This window comes from Trichechus manatus, unplaced genomic scaffold (assembly GCF_000243295.1).
Source record: "Trichechus manatus latirostris isolate Lorelei unplaced genomic scaffold, TriManLat1.0 scaffold00056, whole genome shotgun sequence".
Lineage (NCBI taxonomy): Eukaryota > Metazoa > Chordata > Mammalia > Sirenia > Trichechidae > Trichechus > Trichechus manatus.
Window position 1 is genome coordinate 5234321 of NW_004443992.1, and position 19265 is coordinate 5253585.

At 36.9% G+C, this 19265-nt stretch overlaps 1 protein-coding gene across 3 annotated transcripts in view; it reads left to right on the forward strand.

Moving 5' to 3' along the window:
* Positions 1-19265, forward strand: part of PLCL1 (phospholipase C like 1 (inactive)) — a 390794-nt gene that overhangs the window by 284617 nt on the left and 86912 nt on the right. For all 3 annotated transcript variants that reach the window (XR_002824409.1, XM_023732952.1, XM_004378194.2), the window contains exons 2-3: positions 7573-10047; positions 12435-12638. Coding sequence is in view for 2 of the 3 variants with exons in the window: in XM_023732952.1 (XP_023588720.1) it covers positions 7573-10047; positions 12435-12638 (2679 nt within the window). In the remaining variant the exon portion in view is untranslated. The remainder of the gene's footprint in view (positions 1-7572; positions 10048-12434; positions 12639-19265) is intronic.

A 19265-nucleotide genomic window follows, 5' to 3' on the forward strand; every position in this document is an offset into this window, starting at 1 on the left:
TTCAATATTCTTTGCCAATACCACAACTCAAAGGCATCAATTCTTTTTCCATAAATAAATTATGTCACCTTTTTGTGACTCTGCATTAAATAGTTTGAGCTTACTGTGGGAAAACAACTTTGGAAGTTTTAATGTGGAATTAATGGTATAACTCTACAGTTGCAAACTCCCTTATTTGAAATCCAAAAGCAACAGATACGGTGGTGATACCCCTCTCCCACCTTGTTGATTCTGTCTGTGAATGGTTAGGCCCTAGCAGGTTGGGTTCTCTAGACTACCTAACTGCCAAACATGGATGTGGATTGGGCATAGGCTCATTGGACAGGGAAATGCACCAGGACTGAATTCCACTCCAAGTCCAGTATTTTGAGGATGGTCTTCACCTGGATTACCACTCTCTGCCTATTGTTCTGTTCTCATTTGGGACCACTCTATCCCTCACTTATGGAAACCCTGGTGGCATAGTGGTTAAGAGTTCCCTACTAATCAAAAAGTCAGCAGTTCAAATCTACCAGACGCTCCTTGGAAACCCTATGGGGCAGTTCTACTCTGTCCTATAGGGTCGCTATGAGTTGGAATCAACTTGACAGCAATGGATTTGGTTTGGTTTTTTGGTTTTATCCCTCAACTTATACTATAGCCATCCTGGTCTTTTCTTCCACCACAGGACTTTTGTACCTGTTGTTCCTTTTTCCTAGAACCCTTTGTTCTCACTCTTCTCATGAATGCAGACTGGTTCTCACCCGCATCACTGTCCTCACTATCTTAAAAGGAACATAGGATACCTTCTGGTCAAAATGATCAGTGATGTCTTAGCTGCTGTATTCAATAAGCCTTGCTGAGAACTTATTTTCTGGTTGCCTATACTGCATTCTTCTTCTCCACTTCTATTCTTTGGCCTCTGTGAAAGCTTATGCTCCTCATTCTCTGACCTCTCAGAATTTTTTTTTGGTCTCTTTCTTCTGTCCATTCTCCAAGTACTGGTTTTTCTCTGCATTCAGCTCATCATTGACTCTTCTTATCTCTTGAGTGACTTTCTTCACATTCAGGGTTCAGTTTCTCCTTTATAGCAACGACTCTCACCTTTGGAGCTCTAGCCTAGACTTGTCCCCAGAGGTTTCCACTCCTATATTCAACTTTCACTGCATAGCTTCACTTAGGTGTCCCATCCAACCAACCAGCCACTAAACAGTTACTGTCTCATGGACCCCAACCCTTGGTGACCCATGTGTGTCAGAGTAGAACTGTGCCCTATAGGCTTTTCAGTGGCTGATTTTTCAGAAGTAGATCACAAGGCCTTCCTTCTGAGGTGCCTCTGAGTGGACTCAAACCTCCAACCTTTCTGTTAGCCATAACCATATAAAACCCATTGTGGCCAGAATAAAACTTAGTTTCCTCTTCAGCTTCTTTTCCCCTAGTATTCCATATCTCATTTAGCGATATTTCCACTCATTTATCACTCAAGCCAGAAAATGGAAGTCATCCTAGACTCCCTTACGAACACATCCAGTCAAGAACTTCTGATTTTACCTCATATTTCTTTATACTTCCCACTTCTCTCCATCGTGTTTCCCTTTTAGACTAAAAGAGAAAAGTGAATGTCACTTTAGTGTGTCCGCATTTATGTAGCTAGATTTCTGCATTATGAAGCAAAGGTTCTTTTCTTTGACAACTGGTGTTTTGAGTACTATTCTTTAGGATTTGTAAATTTGTTTTGTTTTTAAAAAAAGAGTCATTTTAGAACAGTTTACTTAAAAACAACTTACCAAAACAGCCAAAAGAATATATGACAATATAATTTCATGTTTAAACATACTCATCAGGTCAGAGGTAGGAAATGTGGAAATGATATTTCTGTTACCACTCTTTAATTTTCATATATTGCTTCAGTATACTCTTTCTTTGCAATTATTACATTGAAATAATTTAGTACTTTCATGACTGAGATCCAAAGTTGTGCTTGCATTGAATAGGCAGAGTTTCTCTGGGGCTTATCAATATTTCATGAAGAAGAATGATTGTGTTTATTGAGTTTTTGTTAAAGAACTTGTGTCACATCCAATCTCTTAGGGCTCAGAGAGAGCAAATGCCAATGAGAATTTATGGAAACAGGTTTATTAATTTGGCTTATGTGAACATTTTCCCCAACTTTAGCCTAATAAAACATGTTTAGGGAGAAGTAAAGTTTTACTGTTGTGTAGGAGTCTCATTTAATCACGATTGGCATCCTATTCCTGACAGTAAGCAACAATATTGTAGAAAATACTGAAAAAATAAAAGAGTAAAACATGCGCACATTTTACCTAGTATTTTGAAATGATTTTTAGGATTAGAAATTAGCCTTTACAGCATGAGATTAGATAGAAATTATCTTTATTATATGAGTATATTAGAAACAATGCTTGTAGACAAATCAATGTCTTGATGTAACTAAAGAGTAAAAACATTTGTCTATTGCTCTACTAGTATATAAGACTCTTCTTGAATCTGATAATTAAATCCTGTATAAAGTATTGATTAATTTAAAAAGACAATAGCTCCAAAATGAGAAGTATCTTCTAGAGATGATCAGGGACCTATAAACCTAATAATTTGATTTATTTTATTATTAAACATGTTTAAATATGATCCTTTCTTGTAAAGTGATAATTTGGAAACTTAAACATAGAATGTTATGAAATAGAAAGGAATAATCCTTGGACCTCACTAGAGTATGAGTCCAAGCTATAATTTAGGGGACAGGCAGAGTCATCACAATGTGCTATTCATCCTAATAAATTTAAACCTTTGTCGTCATTGTTATAAGCTGCTCCAGAGAAGTTGTTGAGGGAGTTAGTACTTCAGCTCCTTCCCCTCATCCTGGAGCTAGGAAGTTCACCCTTGAGATAAACTGAAAATCCTTGTACTCTGTATTATTTTCCTAGGACTGCTGTAAAAAAGTATCATAAAGTGAGTGGCTTCAAGAAACTGAAATTTATTGCTCAAATAGTCTGGAGGCTAGAAGTACAAATCAGCATGTTGGCCTGGCCATGCTCCTCCTGAAATTTCTAGGGAAGATCCTTTCTTGTCTCTCCCAGCTCCTGGTAGCCCCAGGAGTTCCTTGGCTAGCAGCTGCATTATAACTTCAGCTCTACCTCTGTTGTCACATGGCCATCTTTCCTCAATATGTCTCTTTGTCTGTCCTCTCTTATAAAAGGGCACTAGTCACATGGATTAGGACTCCAGTATGACCTCATGTTAACTGATAACATCTTCAAAGACCCAAACAAGGTCACATTCGCGGGTACAGAAGTTAGGGCTTCAACGTATCTTTTTAGAGGACACAATTCAATTCATAACATACTCTATAACAATCTCTCAGATATACCTATGGCTGTTGGAGTCAATTTAATGATCTAGTAAGCTAAAATTAACAAGAACACACCTGAACTGACAATAAGCTATATAGACAAGTGCAATGGATTTGCTCTCACTTCATCATCAAAAAATTTTTTTAATGTATTTATCAACAAGGAAGATCTATAAGTAATACATTAACTTTTTTTTCAGTTGGCAATATTACTTTTCTGTTTACCTTAACAGCCCTACTCTTGCCCCACCAGCCTGCCAAGATGTTCTTGAGGGGAATACAGATTTGAGGGTGTAGAGCTCTGGCAAAGAGGCTGTGGTAGGGAAGAAACTCTGAAGGAGATTTGGAATCTTCAATCCACTGACACGTTGTTTCCGTTTCTCCTTCTACCAGGCCTTTCACAGCCTCTGGGTGCCATGGACACTGAAAAAACAGTACGATTGCTCACTTACTTTTCCCCAACGGCAGAACTAGAGAGATATCAGAGTCCTGCAACTTATCTAACATATTTTAAATATAACTCATCTTGGCTCTAATCATCAGCAGACAAACTTATTATTTGTTCATATGTACTCTGGCTGGTTTTTAGCTCATTTGGAGGCTTGTGGTAACTTTGGATTTTGTCCCTGGTGAGATGACAACCTAAGATCGTTTCTTTTTTACTGGTTGCAAGTTTTAAGGCATTTTGGGATACATTTTGTAATCACTTTGGAGGTCAAAGCAAGAAATAAGTACTATGGGGCAGGTGGATTTTTCCCTAGACTAGATTAAAAAAAATTCTCTCTTAAAGGCTTATCTTACTAGGAGGGAAAGTCTTGATTTAAGGAGATATTATCACAAAGGAGAGAGGCTTATAAGAGAAAGCTATTCTGACAGTCTTAGTTTTGTCCTCATAAATAAACAGTGGCTCAAGTCAAAACTGGAGTGTTAGACTGTGGAGAAAACCAGTGTAATGACCATGTATAGAGTACCGTTCAAGAACCATGCTACGCACTTAGAGAAGGAATAATTTCCCATTTAAGATTTGTTAGGAACTATCAGAAGTTTTATAACTCTACTGACAATAATCCTATCTGGAACATGATCTGCTTATATAAAAATAATTTTTAATCTGAAAGCTCTCATTAGTTTAAAAAGCTAGTCAAATGATAAGCTTTGAGCTGAGTCACAGTCTAATTTACCAGCACAATTCACAGTTTCCCTCTTCATTTTACTTGGTAGATTAATCCCATCTCAGAAGTGCTGTTAGGAAGAATACACACAAACATCTGATATTTCTGAGCATGTGGGTTGTGGCAAATTTAAATTTGTTCTAATAGCACATCTGCGTGTAAACAGCTGAAGATTTATAGTTGTTTTTTTTTAACTTAAGGTTGAGGAAATGGACCACTATGGGCTAATTAAAAATAATAACTCTGGAAAAGCAGGAGCTAACTTGTTAAATGCCAGGGCACCGAGAGGCAATATTCTGTAATCTAAATTGGGCAATTTATATCTTTGTCACTTGAAGAGCTGATATATATTTGAGTCAATGAATCATTCCATCAATATCCCATAACTAAAGCAAATTTTCTTTCCTTTTCACAAGAAGGGTTTTAATCAATTGAATAATAAATCATCCTGCCTTTTCCTGAATCATGAGATAGGGAGGCTCTTACAGGCAGAAGCACAACTAAATGTGGCCCCAGAGGAGGAGAGTCTACCTTGTTTTAAAAGAATGCCAGAATGGCCAGTATTTCTTTGATTATACTTTTCAGTGTTTGAAATAATAATATTATGTGGCTTTTTTAAAAAATATTTTCAGTTTGTCACTAAAAAGTTGTCTTAATGCTCAGAAGTCAGGAATGAATTAACTTCTTGATGACAAATGTCCTCGTCAGTGCCTACTGATGGTCCTACAGTGACCAGGTGTGTGAGGAAATGCTTTTCTTTCTTAAAATAGAATAATCTTACAAGCACTTACAGTTTACAAGGTACATTCACATACATTTTCTTTTTTGAATCTCACAATAACCCTATCATATATACCAAACACAAAACCAAACCATTGCTCTTGAGTCAATTCCGACTCATAACGACCCTATAGGACAGAGTAGAACTGCCTCACAGGGTTTCCAAGGCTGTAATCTTAATGGAAGCAGAATGCCACATCTTTCTCACATAGAGTGGCTAGTTGGTTCAAACTGCTGACCTTTTGGTTAGCAGCTGAGAACTTAACCACTTGTACCACCAGACTTATTAATTCTTATCTTTGAATCAGAAATTCAGATTCAGAGAGGTTAAGAGACTTGCACAGGATCATATATCAAGTAAGCAGAATAATCACAAATTGAGACTAGTTATTTTTGTTCTAAGGACAGTGTCCTTTACATGCTACACTTTGCTGCCTCTTCGGTATGCTGATAAAACGGTATACTATAAACATGCATTAAGGTGCTTTTGGGAAATTTGGTCCTGGAGGAATATCTTAACTGATGACGTGGTTGGGAGAAGTATTAACTTGAGTCTATGTTTGACTCAACAGCAACGAGTTTTTATGTCTGAATAGGTCCCTGCATGGGGCAAGTGGTTTGTGCTCGACTACTAACCAAAAGATTGACAGTTTCAACTCACCCAGTGATGCCACGGAAGAAAGTCCTGGCGATCTGCTTCTGTAAAAAGTATAGCCAAGAAAGCTCTATGGAGCAGTTCTACTCTGTAACATATGGGGTCTCCATGAGTCAGAATGGACTCGACAGAGACAGGTTTCTTTTTTTATGGTCTGAACAGAAGAAAGTATAAAGAAATAACCAGTTTTAAGCATCATCAGTCAGATGTTCAGTGTAAATGAATTGGGAGTACTAGACACAGTGGACAGTCTAGGACTCAGATGGAGTCTATCATCTTATGAGTATTCAGAGGACTGGGCCTATATTTTAGGAAGGCTAAGTGAGAAAGCCTTGATTCACCCAAGAAGGACAGTCAGAAGAAACAAACAACCTGTTTCAGATACACTAATCTGAATAGATGAAGTTTGATGCTCTGTTGGCCAGCACCGGGTAAAATGGGCTGAAAAGACTGGGAATCTGTTTGACTAAGAGCCAAAGACCTTCCAGAAATGGATCAAGGGGATATTTGCAAGGTGCATGGAAGAGGTATGGAGTCAGAGCAAGTTAGGTGGGAAAAGAACCCTTCTTGCAGAATCTAGGAGCCATTCCAGGGTAGGGTGCTGATCCAAATGGGAGAAAAAGCCTGAGGGTTTGCATAAAGATGGTACAGTATTTTATTTAACAAAACAACAAATACTTATATACCATATACGGTGTGCCAGATGCTATTCTGTCATTAATGTTAAACTTTTTTTTTTTTTAACTTTAGCTTCATGTAATTTTTGTTAAAATTTGCTGGCATTTTCTATAATCCTTGCTTAAATTCAGTGAAGTATTTATTAAATAGGCAGCAGCTCATTTGTCATAATACTCCCTGTGAAATCTTCTTGAAAAAGGCTTTGAAATTTAAATTAAGTTAGAAAAACCTTCAAAGTTAGTAGAAGCATCCATATTTCTGTTTGGTTCTAAGCTGTGGCTGCTAATAGCACTTACTGAAATGCAGATGTGAATTCCCATAAGGTTCATTTATGGGACCCTTATGGGAAATCTCAGTCAAATGAGACTCATCTGGCTATTGTTAGCACTTAACCTGGCTTTCAAGATGCTTATTCTTCAAAATAGTCTAAGGAAAAAAGTGATTATTAGTTAAGCTGTTTTGTAAACACTTTGGAATATAAGCTATGTTAAGGTAAAGCCATTTATTTGAGCATGTTTTAAGTGAGATATCTTTAAACTGTTGATAAGTATAAATGAAGAAACCTTTTAAAGAAATCCAGCTTTATTTCTTTCACATACCTATAGGTACTCAAACTAGGTTTAAACTGATGTTAAAGTGTCAATAGGTTCTTAAGAAATCTGATTTAATGAGCAAATTAAAGAGTGATCTGTAGGTAACATCATGATTGGTTTTATTTTAAAGGACACAAAGGCATTTGAGAAACCAGTTTTTACTAAACTTTATGGTATCAGTTTTCTTGGCAATTTCTCTTTCCTTAGACAGTGAAAAGGTAAATTTTAGGACAGGCTTTGTCCAAATAGTCACAACTAAAAGGAGTCCGAGGAGTTTGTAGAGTGTTACTGAATGTGTCCATTTTCGAAAGGAAATTGATTCACTGTTTTCAAATTATTTTACAGGATCCTGCAAACCAAAAATGCGGTGGAAGAAAGAAAACTGTGTCTTTCAGTAGCATGCCATCAGAAAAGAAGATTAGCAGTGCAAGTGACTGCATCAGCTTCATGCAGGCTGGCTGCGAACTGAAGAAAGTCCGGCCAAATTCTCGCATTTACAACCGGTTTTTTACTCTGGACACAGACCTCCAAGCTCTTCGCTGGGAACCTTCCAAGAAAGACTTTGAGAAAGCTAAGCTTGATATTGCTGCCATAAAAGAGATCAGACTTGGAAAGAACACAGAAACATTTAGAAACAATGGCCTTGCTGACCAGATTTGTGAGGACTGTGCCTTTTCCATACTTCATGGGGAAAACTACGAGTCTCTGGACCTAGTTGCCAACTCAGCTGATGTAGCAAACATCTGGGTGTCAGGATTACGCTACCTGGTTTCTCGAAGTAAGCAACCCCTTGATTTTATGGAGGACAACCAGAACACGCCAAGGTTCATGTGGTTGAAAACAGTGTTTGAAGCAGCAGATATTGATGGCAATGGGATTATGTTGGAAGACACCTCTGTAGAGTTAATAAAACAACTCAACCCTACCCTGAAGGAATCCAAGATCAGGTTAAAGTTTAAAGAAATCCAGAAGAGCAAAGAGAAACTAACTACTCGAGTGACAGAAGAGGAATTTTGTGAAGCTTTCTGTGAACTTTGCACCAGGCCAGAAGTGTATTTCTTACTTGTACAGATATCTAAAAACAAAGAATATTTGGATGCCAATGATCTCAGGCTCTTTTTGGAAGCTGAGCAAGGAGTCACCCACATCACTGAGGATATGTGCTTAGACATTATTCGGAGATATGAACTTTCTGAAGAGGGGCGTCAAAAAGGATTTCTTGCCATTGATGGCTTTACTCAGTATTTGTTGTCACCAGAATGTGACATTTTTGATCCTGAGCAAAAGAAGGTTGCCCAAGATATGACTCAGCCATTATCTCACTACTATATCAATGCCTCTCACAATACCTATCTGATCGAAGACCAGTTCAGGGGGCCAGCAGATATTAATGGGTATGTTAGAGCTTTGAAAATGGGCTGTCGAAGCATTGAACTCGATGTAAGTGATGGTCCAGACAATGAACCAATCGTTTGTAATCGAAATAATGTGACAACACATCTTTCCTTTAGAAGCGTCATAGAGGTAGTAAACAAATTTGCTTTTGTTGCTTCTGAATACCCACTCATTCTCTGCTTGGGGAATCACTGCTCCCTACCACAGCAGAAGGTAATGGTTCAACACATGAAAAAGATCTTTGGCAATAAACTCTATACAGAAGCACCTTTGCCATCTGAATCCTACCTCCCTTCCCCAGAAACATTGAAAAGAAAGATCATCGTGAAAGGAAAGAAATTGCCTTCTGATTCAGACATTTTAGAGGGGGAAGTAACAGATGAAGATGAGGAAGCTGAAATGTCTCGAAGGATGTCAGTGGACCACAATGAGGAGCAGAAACAAATATGGCTCTGTAGGGAGCTCTCTGATTTGGTATCTATTTGTAAATCTGTTCAGTACAGGGATTTTGAACTGTCCATGAAAAGCCAAAACTATTGGGAAATTTGCTCATTCAGTGAAACAGAGGCCAGCCGAATTGCAAATGAATACCCAGAGGATTTTGTAAATTATAATAAGAAGTTCTTATCAAGAGTCTATCCAAGTGCCATGAGAATCGATTCCAGTAACTTGAATCCACAAGACTTTTGGAATTGTGGCTGTCAGATTGTGGCAATGAATTTTCAGACTCCAGGTCCAATGATGGACCTTAACACCGGCTGGTTTCTTCAAAATGGAGGATGTGGTTATGTTCTAAGACCTTCTATCATGCGAGATGAAGTTTCTTACTTTAGTGCAAATACAAAGGGCATTGTACCTGGGGTTTCTCCTCTAGCCCTTCATATTAAGATCATCAGTGGTCAGAATTTCCCAAAGCCCAAGGGAGCTTGTGCCAAAGGGGATGTCATAGATCCCTATGTTTGTATAGAGATTCATGGAATTCCTGCAGACTGTTCAGAACAAAGAACTAAAACTGTACAACAAAACAGTGATAATCCTATCTTCGATGAAACTTTTGAGTTTCAGGTTACCCTACCTGAGCTGGCCATGATCCGTTTTGTTGTTCTAGATGATGACTACATTGGGGATGAGTTTATAGGACAATATACGATACCGTTTGAATGTCTGCAGCCTGGATATCGACATGTTCCCCTGCGTTCTTTTGTGAGTGACATCATGGAGCACGTAACCCTTTTTGTACACATAGCAATAACTAATCGAAGCGGAGGAGGGAAGGCACAGAAGCGCAGTCTTTCAGTGAGAATGGGGAAGAAAGTTCGGGAATACACCATGCTCAGGAATATTGGCCTTAAAACCATAGATGACATCTTTAAGCTAGCAGTTCATCCCTTACGAGAAGCCATAGATATGAGAGAAAATATGCAGGTAGGAAAAAAATCTCATGTTTACCTCCTCTACCCCTACTTTTTTTTTTTTTTGACCCTTCTCTTACTAGTGAGCATTGTATTTTATTAATGATTTGATCCCTCCTTCAAAAATGATCAGAATGTTTGTGTAAATTCATGTACCACTGAACTAAGTTCAGTATTGCCTGTGATAAACAAGATATATTTTTAAGTTTTTAACTAAGATGCTATATTAAGTTTGTCCTGAATTAAGCCCATTAATGGAGTATCAACATAGCAAAACAAAAATACTATACTGCGTTAAGTATCCTTAGTATGTATGTAATCGAATTGATGTATACGAATATGCATATGAAAAAGTAGTATATAAAATATTTTATGTGTATAATATGTAAACTATTATCTATACAAACACACGCACATACTACTTACTAGTATATATAATATTTACAGATATAAACATGGAAGAAAATTTGAAGCCATAATAAAAAATGTAACGCCTATTAAATTAAGTTGCTTAAATGTATAACAATGATAATAATAAAGTACTCCCCCAAAAAACAGCACAAAATTAAACAAAACTTAACACTTGAACTTGCTGAAAACTATTCAGCCTTCCTTAGAAATGTGATTTAATTGAAAAAACATGGGTTCTAGATTAAAATCTATCCCTGTATGATCCTGAGTAAATTATTTCAGGTCTCTGATATAATCAGTTTTCTCTGAATAAGGTAAGAAAAATAATAATACAGTGGAAAATTATTACAAGAAGTAAATAAGAACATACGTAAATTGCCCAACTCTGAATAGAGAAATTCAATGTTAGTTTCCTTCCATTCATTAATACTTATAATCAAGAGATGGTTGCAGATTTTTTTCAACCCTGTCTATCTGTCTGTCTTTCTAAGTATATTTAGTATAGTTATTCTAGGCTAATGTTATTGAGAAACAATCAAGCAACAAATATTTACTAAGTACCTGCAATGTGCAAGGAAGTGCAAGATGGCAGAAGCAGTCGCAGTCTTTGTGTGAGAGCAAAACAGGAGAAGAATATCATTCAATTTAATTTATTTATTCCTTTAATTAATATAGTAACCACACCAAAAAATCTCTACTTTCAAGATAGAACCTAAGCTGGAAGAGTTAAGTAATTTCCCAAATATTACAGTTAATAAATAGCAATGTTGGGCTTTAAATCCAGGGCTGCCTGATACCAAAATTCGTGTTCATTCGTGGTTTTTAGTCACATGATGCAAAGACTCCAACCCACAACTTGGTGAAAACCTTTTTACATTACTTCACAGAAATTCTGGGATACGTTTAACGTCAGTTTTAAATAGCTAAAATAGTGGGAAAGAGTTGGTACGTAAATACTTAGATTGTAAGCATTTAACTTGAGGTGGGGTGGCTTGGCCGCTATTTTAAACACAGACTCCAAATATCAGCATCTTTTACTCGACTTTTTTTCTTGATATAATTATAGAACTATTGTAAATACTAAATACATATGTGAGGTTAATTATAAATCATTTATACATCTAACTTTATATATTATAAATAGATTTTATGTATTTCTATATAATTCTTAAGATATATCTTCTAAATAACTTATATTTTGTATACAAAATACATGTTAAGGAGAGTTGGTTATGGATAAAGTTTTTTTCAGGCAGAACAGATAATTTAACATCATTTCAACATAAAGTCTTTTGGGTTAAGGATGATGTGGAACCTAATCAGTAGAAAAATCAGCACTGCCACTGTCACTAAATTCATGAAACACATAATAGGTTAGGTACTGTTCACCATTAATAGAATGTAAAATAGTCCTAATTTGTATTTCAAGTGAGTTTTTTAAAAAGACTCTAACATGGACAAGTGTAACTCTGTATGAAACCTGTTTTCAGTGTGTGTGTCTGTTGGTGTGTCTGTGTGTCTGTCAGGTGCATTTCTGATGGGATGACAAAGGAATATCATTGATAATAAGTCACATGAAGAGTGGTGAATAATAGCAGCCTGCTACTTTGAGGAGAAAAGTCCCAAGGAGATACACTCCAGTGGACAGTCACTGACAATACATTTTCATGACCATCATGGTCCAAATCAAATAAGGAATTCACAGCAAGCCAATGCTAATTTGTAATGTCAGTGTTCTTTTGAAAAGCACTGTGTAGCCTTGTGGTATATTTGTGGCAGTTGCCAAAAATTGAGAAAGATGAAATGTAATAGTGATTTGGCTGTCTGTGTTTTCTCCGTGCATATCACAATATTTTTGGTGGGTTATAATCTAGTTTGCTCCAAATTATTTATATATATATGTACATATATATGATTATACATTTGCAAAATCCTGGAGGTGATGTGTCATGTGGCCAGAATTGTGATTCCATGTTTTCTTCCCCACAGAATGCGATAGTGTCTGTTAAGGAGCTGTGTGGACTCCCTCCAACTGCCAGTCTGAAGCAGTGCCTGTTGACCCTGTCTTCTCGACTCATCAGCAGTGACAATACTCCCTCAGTCTCTCTTGTGATGAAAGAGAATTTTCCTTACTTGGAGCCTCTGGGGATGATTCCAGATGTACAGAAAAAGATGCTAGCTGCTTATGATCTGGTAGGGAATTGTGAACCCATATTTCTTACTTGTGTGTGTGGGAAATCGCTAATGGCAGGGACCCTTTTGTGGAACCCCAATGTGTAACACATGATGACTGCCTTAGGAATATGGATTGGGGTAGCAGTGAAAAGACTGGCCTACTCATCTTCCCCAGAATCCTCGTGGAGACCTTTGAGGCCAAGCCTTGAACCCGGAGCTCCACAGATTGTAAATGGAAAATCTTTGCTTTAGCAAAGAATGAACTATTTATCAAGTCCTCAAAGTCTACACAATTTCTCATCATTTCAATGATTTTAGCCTACAGTATAGCCATTTAATTGTTTATCTATAGAAAGTAAATTTATGTCTCAATGCTGCCTTAAGATAGTTGAGACAAAATATTTCCCTGGAATCTTGATTTCTAAGCTAATACTGTTATCTGATTTTTGTGATTATAGAAAGGAATTTATGTAGTAAATAAATTTAAGAATAGCTAGATTTTTTAATCTCCTAATTCTATAAACAAAATTTTTGGGGAAGATGACAAACTAACATTTGTAACATATGCCAGATAAAGTATAAATATCATTAAAATAAAAGGAGCACTTAAAATCAGTAAGAAAAAAAATAGGCAAAGAATCTTACATTAATCAGGATCAAGTTCAGCTGCCTGCAACAAAAATGAAAACTAATCATTACTTAAAAACACAAAGTTTTAATCTCTCACATAACAATCCAGATGAGCCATCCATGGCTAGTATGACACTTCTGCAAAAATTCTTAGGAACCCAGGCTGCTTCAAGCATTCTGCTCCACTTCTTTATGATGTGGGCCTTATCCTCATGATCCAAAATAGCTGCTGAATCTCCAACCATAACATCTGCATTCCAACTAGCAAGAAAAAAGAGGAGAAGGAGAACATGTCCTTTCCCTTTAAGGACATTTCTCTGAAATAGTATATATCACTTTTGTTTATATTCTGTCTGCCTGGAGTTGACACACAGCCACACTTAGCTGCAAAGGAGAATGGGAAATGTCTTTATTTCATGGGGCTATGTGCTTAGCTAAAAATCACCTCTTCCATCTCTGAGAAAAGGATGAGAATAGATATTAGGGGACAACCAACAATCTTTGCTATAGAGGTGAGCAGGAAATTCATGTGCTCTCTCCACCCCTAAAAGAATGAAAATATAAAAACATATTTAACCTTACTATAGGTTTTGAATTTAAAAAAAAAAAAAACTAAAGAAATATAGTGAGATACTTTTTTCCCCATCAAATTGACTTTTTCTTTCTTTTAAAAAATACTACCTCTGATAAAGATTTTAAGGAAGTGAACGCTCTTGTTCATCTATTCCTAGTGGGAAAATAAATTGATAACATTTGGGGAGAAAATTTTGGCAATTGATTTCAAATGTTTATCTCATTTAACTTATATGTTTTCTTTGCAGGATTCATCCTAAGCTAACAGAGATGATGTACATAAACGTTTATGTTAAAAAATGTTTAACAGTAGAGGGATTAGTTAAATAAAATATAGGAATCCACATTAGGAACTATTATGAAATCATCACAGTCATGTGTAAGAAGAACACCTAATGATATGGAGAACTCCTCATAATATAATGTTTTGTGAAAAGTTCTGGTTACGAAAAATATACACAATAGGATTTCAATTGTATTTATATTTATGCATGTACAAATACTAGCAGGGTATTAAGTGATTAATTTTAGATTAGGAGAGTGATTTTTATGCTTTTCTATATTTTTTTTCTGTATTTGTCAAACTCTTTACAATGAACTCAATTTTATAATTGAATAAAAATAAATGTGAAAAATAAAATAATATTTTATCACTAAAAAACAACTAGAGGAAAGAAAGACATTTGGCATAAAAATTTTAAAATGGAAAAAAAAACCTACAGAGCACATTCTGCTTATGAATTACTGTACCTCTTATAACTGTACTTCATGGTTGCCGGGGAAAAAGTTCACCTATTGCTATATCTCATTTTTCATAAAATCAATTTTTTTCATCGTAAAAGTGGGGACTGAAAGCTATTCAGTGAATAGGCATAATTGCCTTCTAAGAGGTGAAATTAGGGTACTAGTTGCCATAGAGACAGACAGTGGAAATCACCTGTTCCTCCACTTCCCTTTTCAGCTAAGAAAGAAAAAATCATTCACCAAGAGTGGAGCCTAATCCCCTGGTGCTGGGCCTGTAACAGGCAGAAAAGCACCTGGACTGTTGTTGGAAAATTTCCATTTCACATTCCAAGCATCTGATGGTGCTTTGCTTTTTTAGTTTTATCTGCTGGCTGCAAATCTGAATATCAGTTTTTTCTCATTTGTATTTTTAAAGTGGAACTTGTAATTGCAGGCATAGAATAGTTTTCCAAAACTTAAAATAAAAGGCTACAGTGGAAAGCAGAAATACTTGTAACAATGTCATCATCCTTTATAGTTCCTTGTGGAAAAGGTTATGCTTTTTGGTAGGGAATTGAGCGTAAAAATAACCCTGTACCAAATGGTAACCTCAGCAGACTGCAGAAGTGATCTTGAACACTAGAGATGTCGCCATTAGGTGTTTCTTCTCCGGGGTGGGGTGGGGTAGGGTGGGGACAGATACATGAAAAGATGATATTGGCCTCGAAAGTAAAAAACACCATTTTTACTTTTAGGATTTTCATTGTATGGGTTAGAATCTTTACTGCTCCTGTGTTATTATTTGTTTTAAAGAGATCTGTTAAGATACACTGCAGATCCAGAGTGGTCATTTAAAAATAGAAGTCAGATCATGTTACTTTCCTGATTAAAATCCTCTAGTGGCTTCCCATTAAAATAAAATTGAAGCTCCTTACTTCGGTTTTATGGGGCCACTTTTAATCTGGTCCCGCCTACCTGCCTCTCCAGCTTCACCTGCCTCTCCAGCCTTACCTGCCTCTCCAGCCTCAACCCCTACACCCTCTTTTTTGCTCACTCCCTTTCAGCTACATATGCTTGCTTTCTTTCTTCAAATTAGCCCAAGCTTGTTTCCATCTCCAGGTCACTGAATTTACTGTTGCTTTTGCCTGGAATGTTCTGCATGGATAGTTCCTTCTTATCTATTAATTCTTAGCTCAGATGTCCTTCCCTACCCACTGTCTCTACCTGTCACTTTATCACACAGCCATATTTTATTTCCATTATCCTACTTAGCAGATCATTCAAAAGCAATTGCAGCAGTACATTGATAGGGAACTGCCAGAAGTTCAAGCCAGATTCAGAAGAGGATGTGGAATGAGGGATATCATTGCTGATGTCAGATGAATCCTGGCTAAAAGCAGAGAATACCAGAAAGATGTTTACCTGTGTTTTATTGACTGTGCAAGGGTATTCAACTTTGTGGATCATAACAAATTATGGATAACATTGTGAAGAATGGGGATTCCAGAACACTTAATTGTGCTCATGAGGAACCTGTACGTAGACCAAGAAGTAGTCGTTCAAACAGAACAAGGGGATACTGCGTGGTTTAAAGTCAGGAAATGTGTGTGCCAGGGTCGTATCCTTTCACTATATTCATTCAATCTGTTTGCTGAGCAAATAATGTGAGAAGCTGGCCTATATGAAGAAGAACAGGGCATCAGGATTGGAGGAAGACTCACTAACAACCTGCGATATGCAGATGACACAACCTTGCTTGCTGAAAGTGAAGAGGACTTGAAGCACTTACTGATGAAGATCCAAGACTACAGCCTTCAGTATAGATTATACCTCAACATAAAGAAAACAAAAACCCTCACAGCTGGACCAATAAGCAACATTATGATAAACAGAAAAGATTGAAGTTGTCAAGGATTGTTCTTTACTTGGATCCACAATCAACGGCCCATGGAAGCAGCAGCCAAGAAATCAAATGATGCATTGCCTTGAGCAAATCTTCTGCAAAAGACCTCTCTAAAACGTTAAAAAGCAAGCGCCTGACCCCAGCCATGGTATTTTCAGTAGCCTCATATGCATGCAAATCTGGACAATGAATAAGGAAGATTGAAGAATTGATGCTTTTGAATTATGGTGTTGGTGAAGAATATTGAATATACCATGGACTGCTAGAAGAATGAACAAATCTGTCTTGGAAGAAGTACAGCCAGAATGCTTATTAGAAGCAAGAATGGTGAGACTTCGCTCACGTACTTTGGACATGTTATCAGGAAGGACAGTCCCTGTCGAAGAACATCATGCTTGGTGAAGTAGAGGGTCAACAAAAAAGAGGAAGACTCTCAATGAGATGGGTTGATACAGTGGCTGCAACAATGGGCTCAAGCATAACAATGATTGTGAGGATGGCGCAGAATCAGGCAGTGTTTTGCTCTGTTGTACATAGGGTTGCTATGAGTCAGAACTGACTCGACGGCACCTAACAACAGCACAACACTTAAGCAGTAATCAAAAATATTTGGCTTGACCTTTTGTTTAATTTGCATCCTTCTCCTTTACTCCTCTATTTGAATATATGCTCCATGAGGGACCATATCTCTCTTATTTACTACCATTATCTCCAGCAACTAGAATAGTGCTGGCACAGAGTATGTTATCAATAGATGTTAGTTGGATAAATGAAAGCATTAGCTTCTATTGTTGGTGAAGATAATGGTTGTTCCCATTCTGCAATTAAATGTGTTTTATGGTAAATCTTTAAGTCCTCTTTGCTTTACCTTCCTGATGCCACCCTAGCCAAATTGTTACCTGTCTTATATATATAGTTAAAAACTATAGGCTATTAATAAAAGCTTATTTGGATGAACAAGGTGGGAAAACAAATCCAGGGTTCATTCATTGCCTGGTTGAGGGGTGGTGGGAATTCCAAAATGAACAGTTGGGTGTTCAACTTAGACTCAAGTCACTTAAATGTTTGCATTTCTCAAAAATGGTAATGAACTGCATAGATGCCATCTAAGAAGAAAAGTTATAACTATTAAAAAGGTACTAAATATGTTTAGGATGAAAAACAACCTGGAATAATTTCTGAACAGATGCAAATGTTTGGCTTGTTTCAATATCAAAGAAACAAATCAGGCAGCCAGGTGGTTTACACTTACTGAAAGCCAGCCTGAGTGCATCAAACTATACTATTATCAAGGAGAAATCAAATGAAAATATTCTTGAAAACATTGATCCTGTGTTCCTCTGCACAGATTTTTCTAAATTTAGCTTTTCCCTAATGACTGAGATGTCCCCTATTCTACCACACATGTGCTAATTTAATATTCGGAGATATTTCCTCCCGAGGGTTTTTAAAATTCAGTCTTAAAAGGTCATTTTAATATTAGTATTGCCATTATAATTCTATTTTAGCAATTTTATTGATATCAAGAAATCAAAAACCAAATATATTTGAGGAATGGGTCTATTTACATGTATCATTTCAGAAGACCAAGGAGGGCATCCCCCCTCCTGCCTCAACCCTAATCCACATCTTATTTAAAACATATGTTTTCTGTCTGCTCATAGGTACTTGAAGTTTCAAAATTACAACCATTTCCTTGTGGTCAAGACTTTTTATCTCTTTTAAAATGCAAGTAATTTTTGTGAATAGTAAAACATTGGGTTTTCAATTTAATAGATCAATGTAGATCAATTTAATACATCCTGTTCTATAAGCAGGTTTTTACCTGGGAAGAAGAAGAGGACACAATGGTAGTGGGTTCCCCAAAGTTGGGGTAAAGTGAGGGTCAGATTGCTTGAATTATAATTTTGCTTGCTAGCAGCCCTGTCTACTATTACTCACAATGCTCTGAATAGGGATGTAGCTATATAAATACCCATCTGATACTTAGTGCAACTGAAGCAGAGGTGGTTTTCTTGGTATCAAACAATGTCACAGCCAGAGGTGGGAAGTGACAGTTTGTGAAAAAGGCACTGCAGCAAACTGGGGACATTCATTATCTGTCGATAACTCAGGCAAGTAGAAAAGACCTTAAAAATTGAAGGTGGAATTGGTGCCTCCTTCCCAGGCTGAAAGACACACAGGAGAGCTGTTGGCCTTAGACTGCCTGCCACTGTGCCTTTTCCACTGGCTCCGTGCTCAACAGGACGCTGTTCCAGAAACTGTCCCTGGAATTTAATTTGAAATCAGAGAGTATTTCTAGGTGACATGTCCCATTATTGCACTGTTTTGTTCTTTTTTTTTATACTCAGATCTCTGAAAGAGCATGCATCACCTCCCCACCTTGGATCTTGACTTTCTCCAAATAAATACCCAATGAAGTAGGTAATGTATATGGGCGTGTAATGTGAGACTCTTAGAACTGGGCACATGCCACCTTATTCATAGAGTCACTGCTAAGTGTTTTAAGGCTGCTGATGTAGTATAATTATGTTTTACAAATAGAAGTAATAAATTTTTTTTTTTTTTCATTTACCATGAATCTTAATCTTGGTAAGATTAAAATCTTATTTTGGTTAAAAATATAACTGGTTACTGAACGTGTTGCCTAGTTTTAGAGCCTGGATGTAGAGATGTATATTTTTACAAACATTTACTGAGTTACTACTATGTGCAGGGTGCTGCATTAAATGCTGTGCAAGGTACAGCAGACACTGTGCTCCAGTGTCTACAGTCAGGAGATGCAACCTGTTAAGGTCCCACCAGGCCCACGAGCC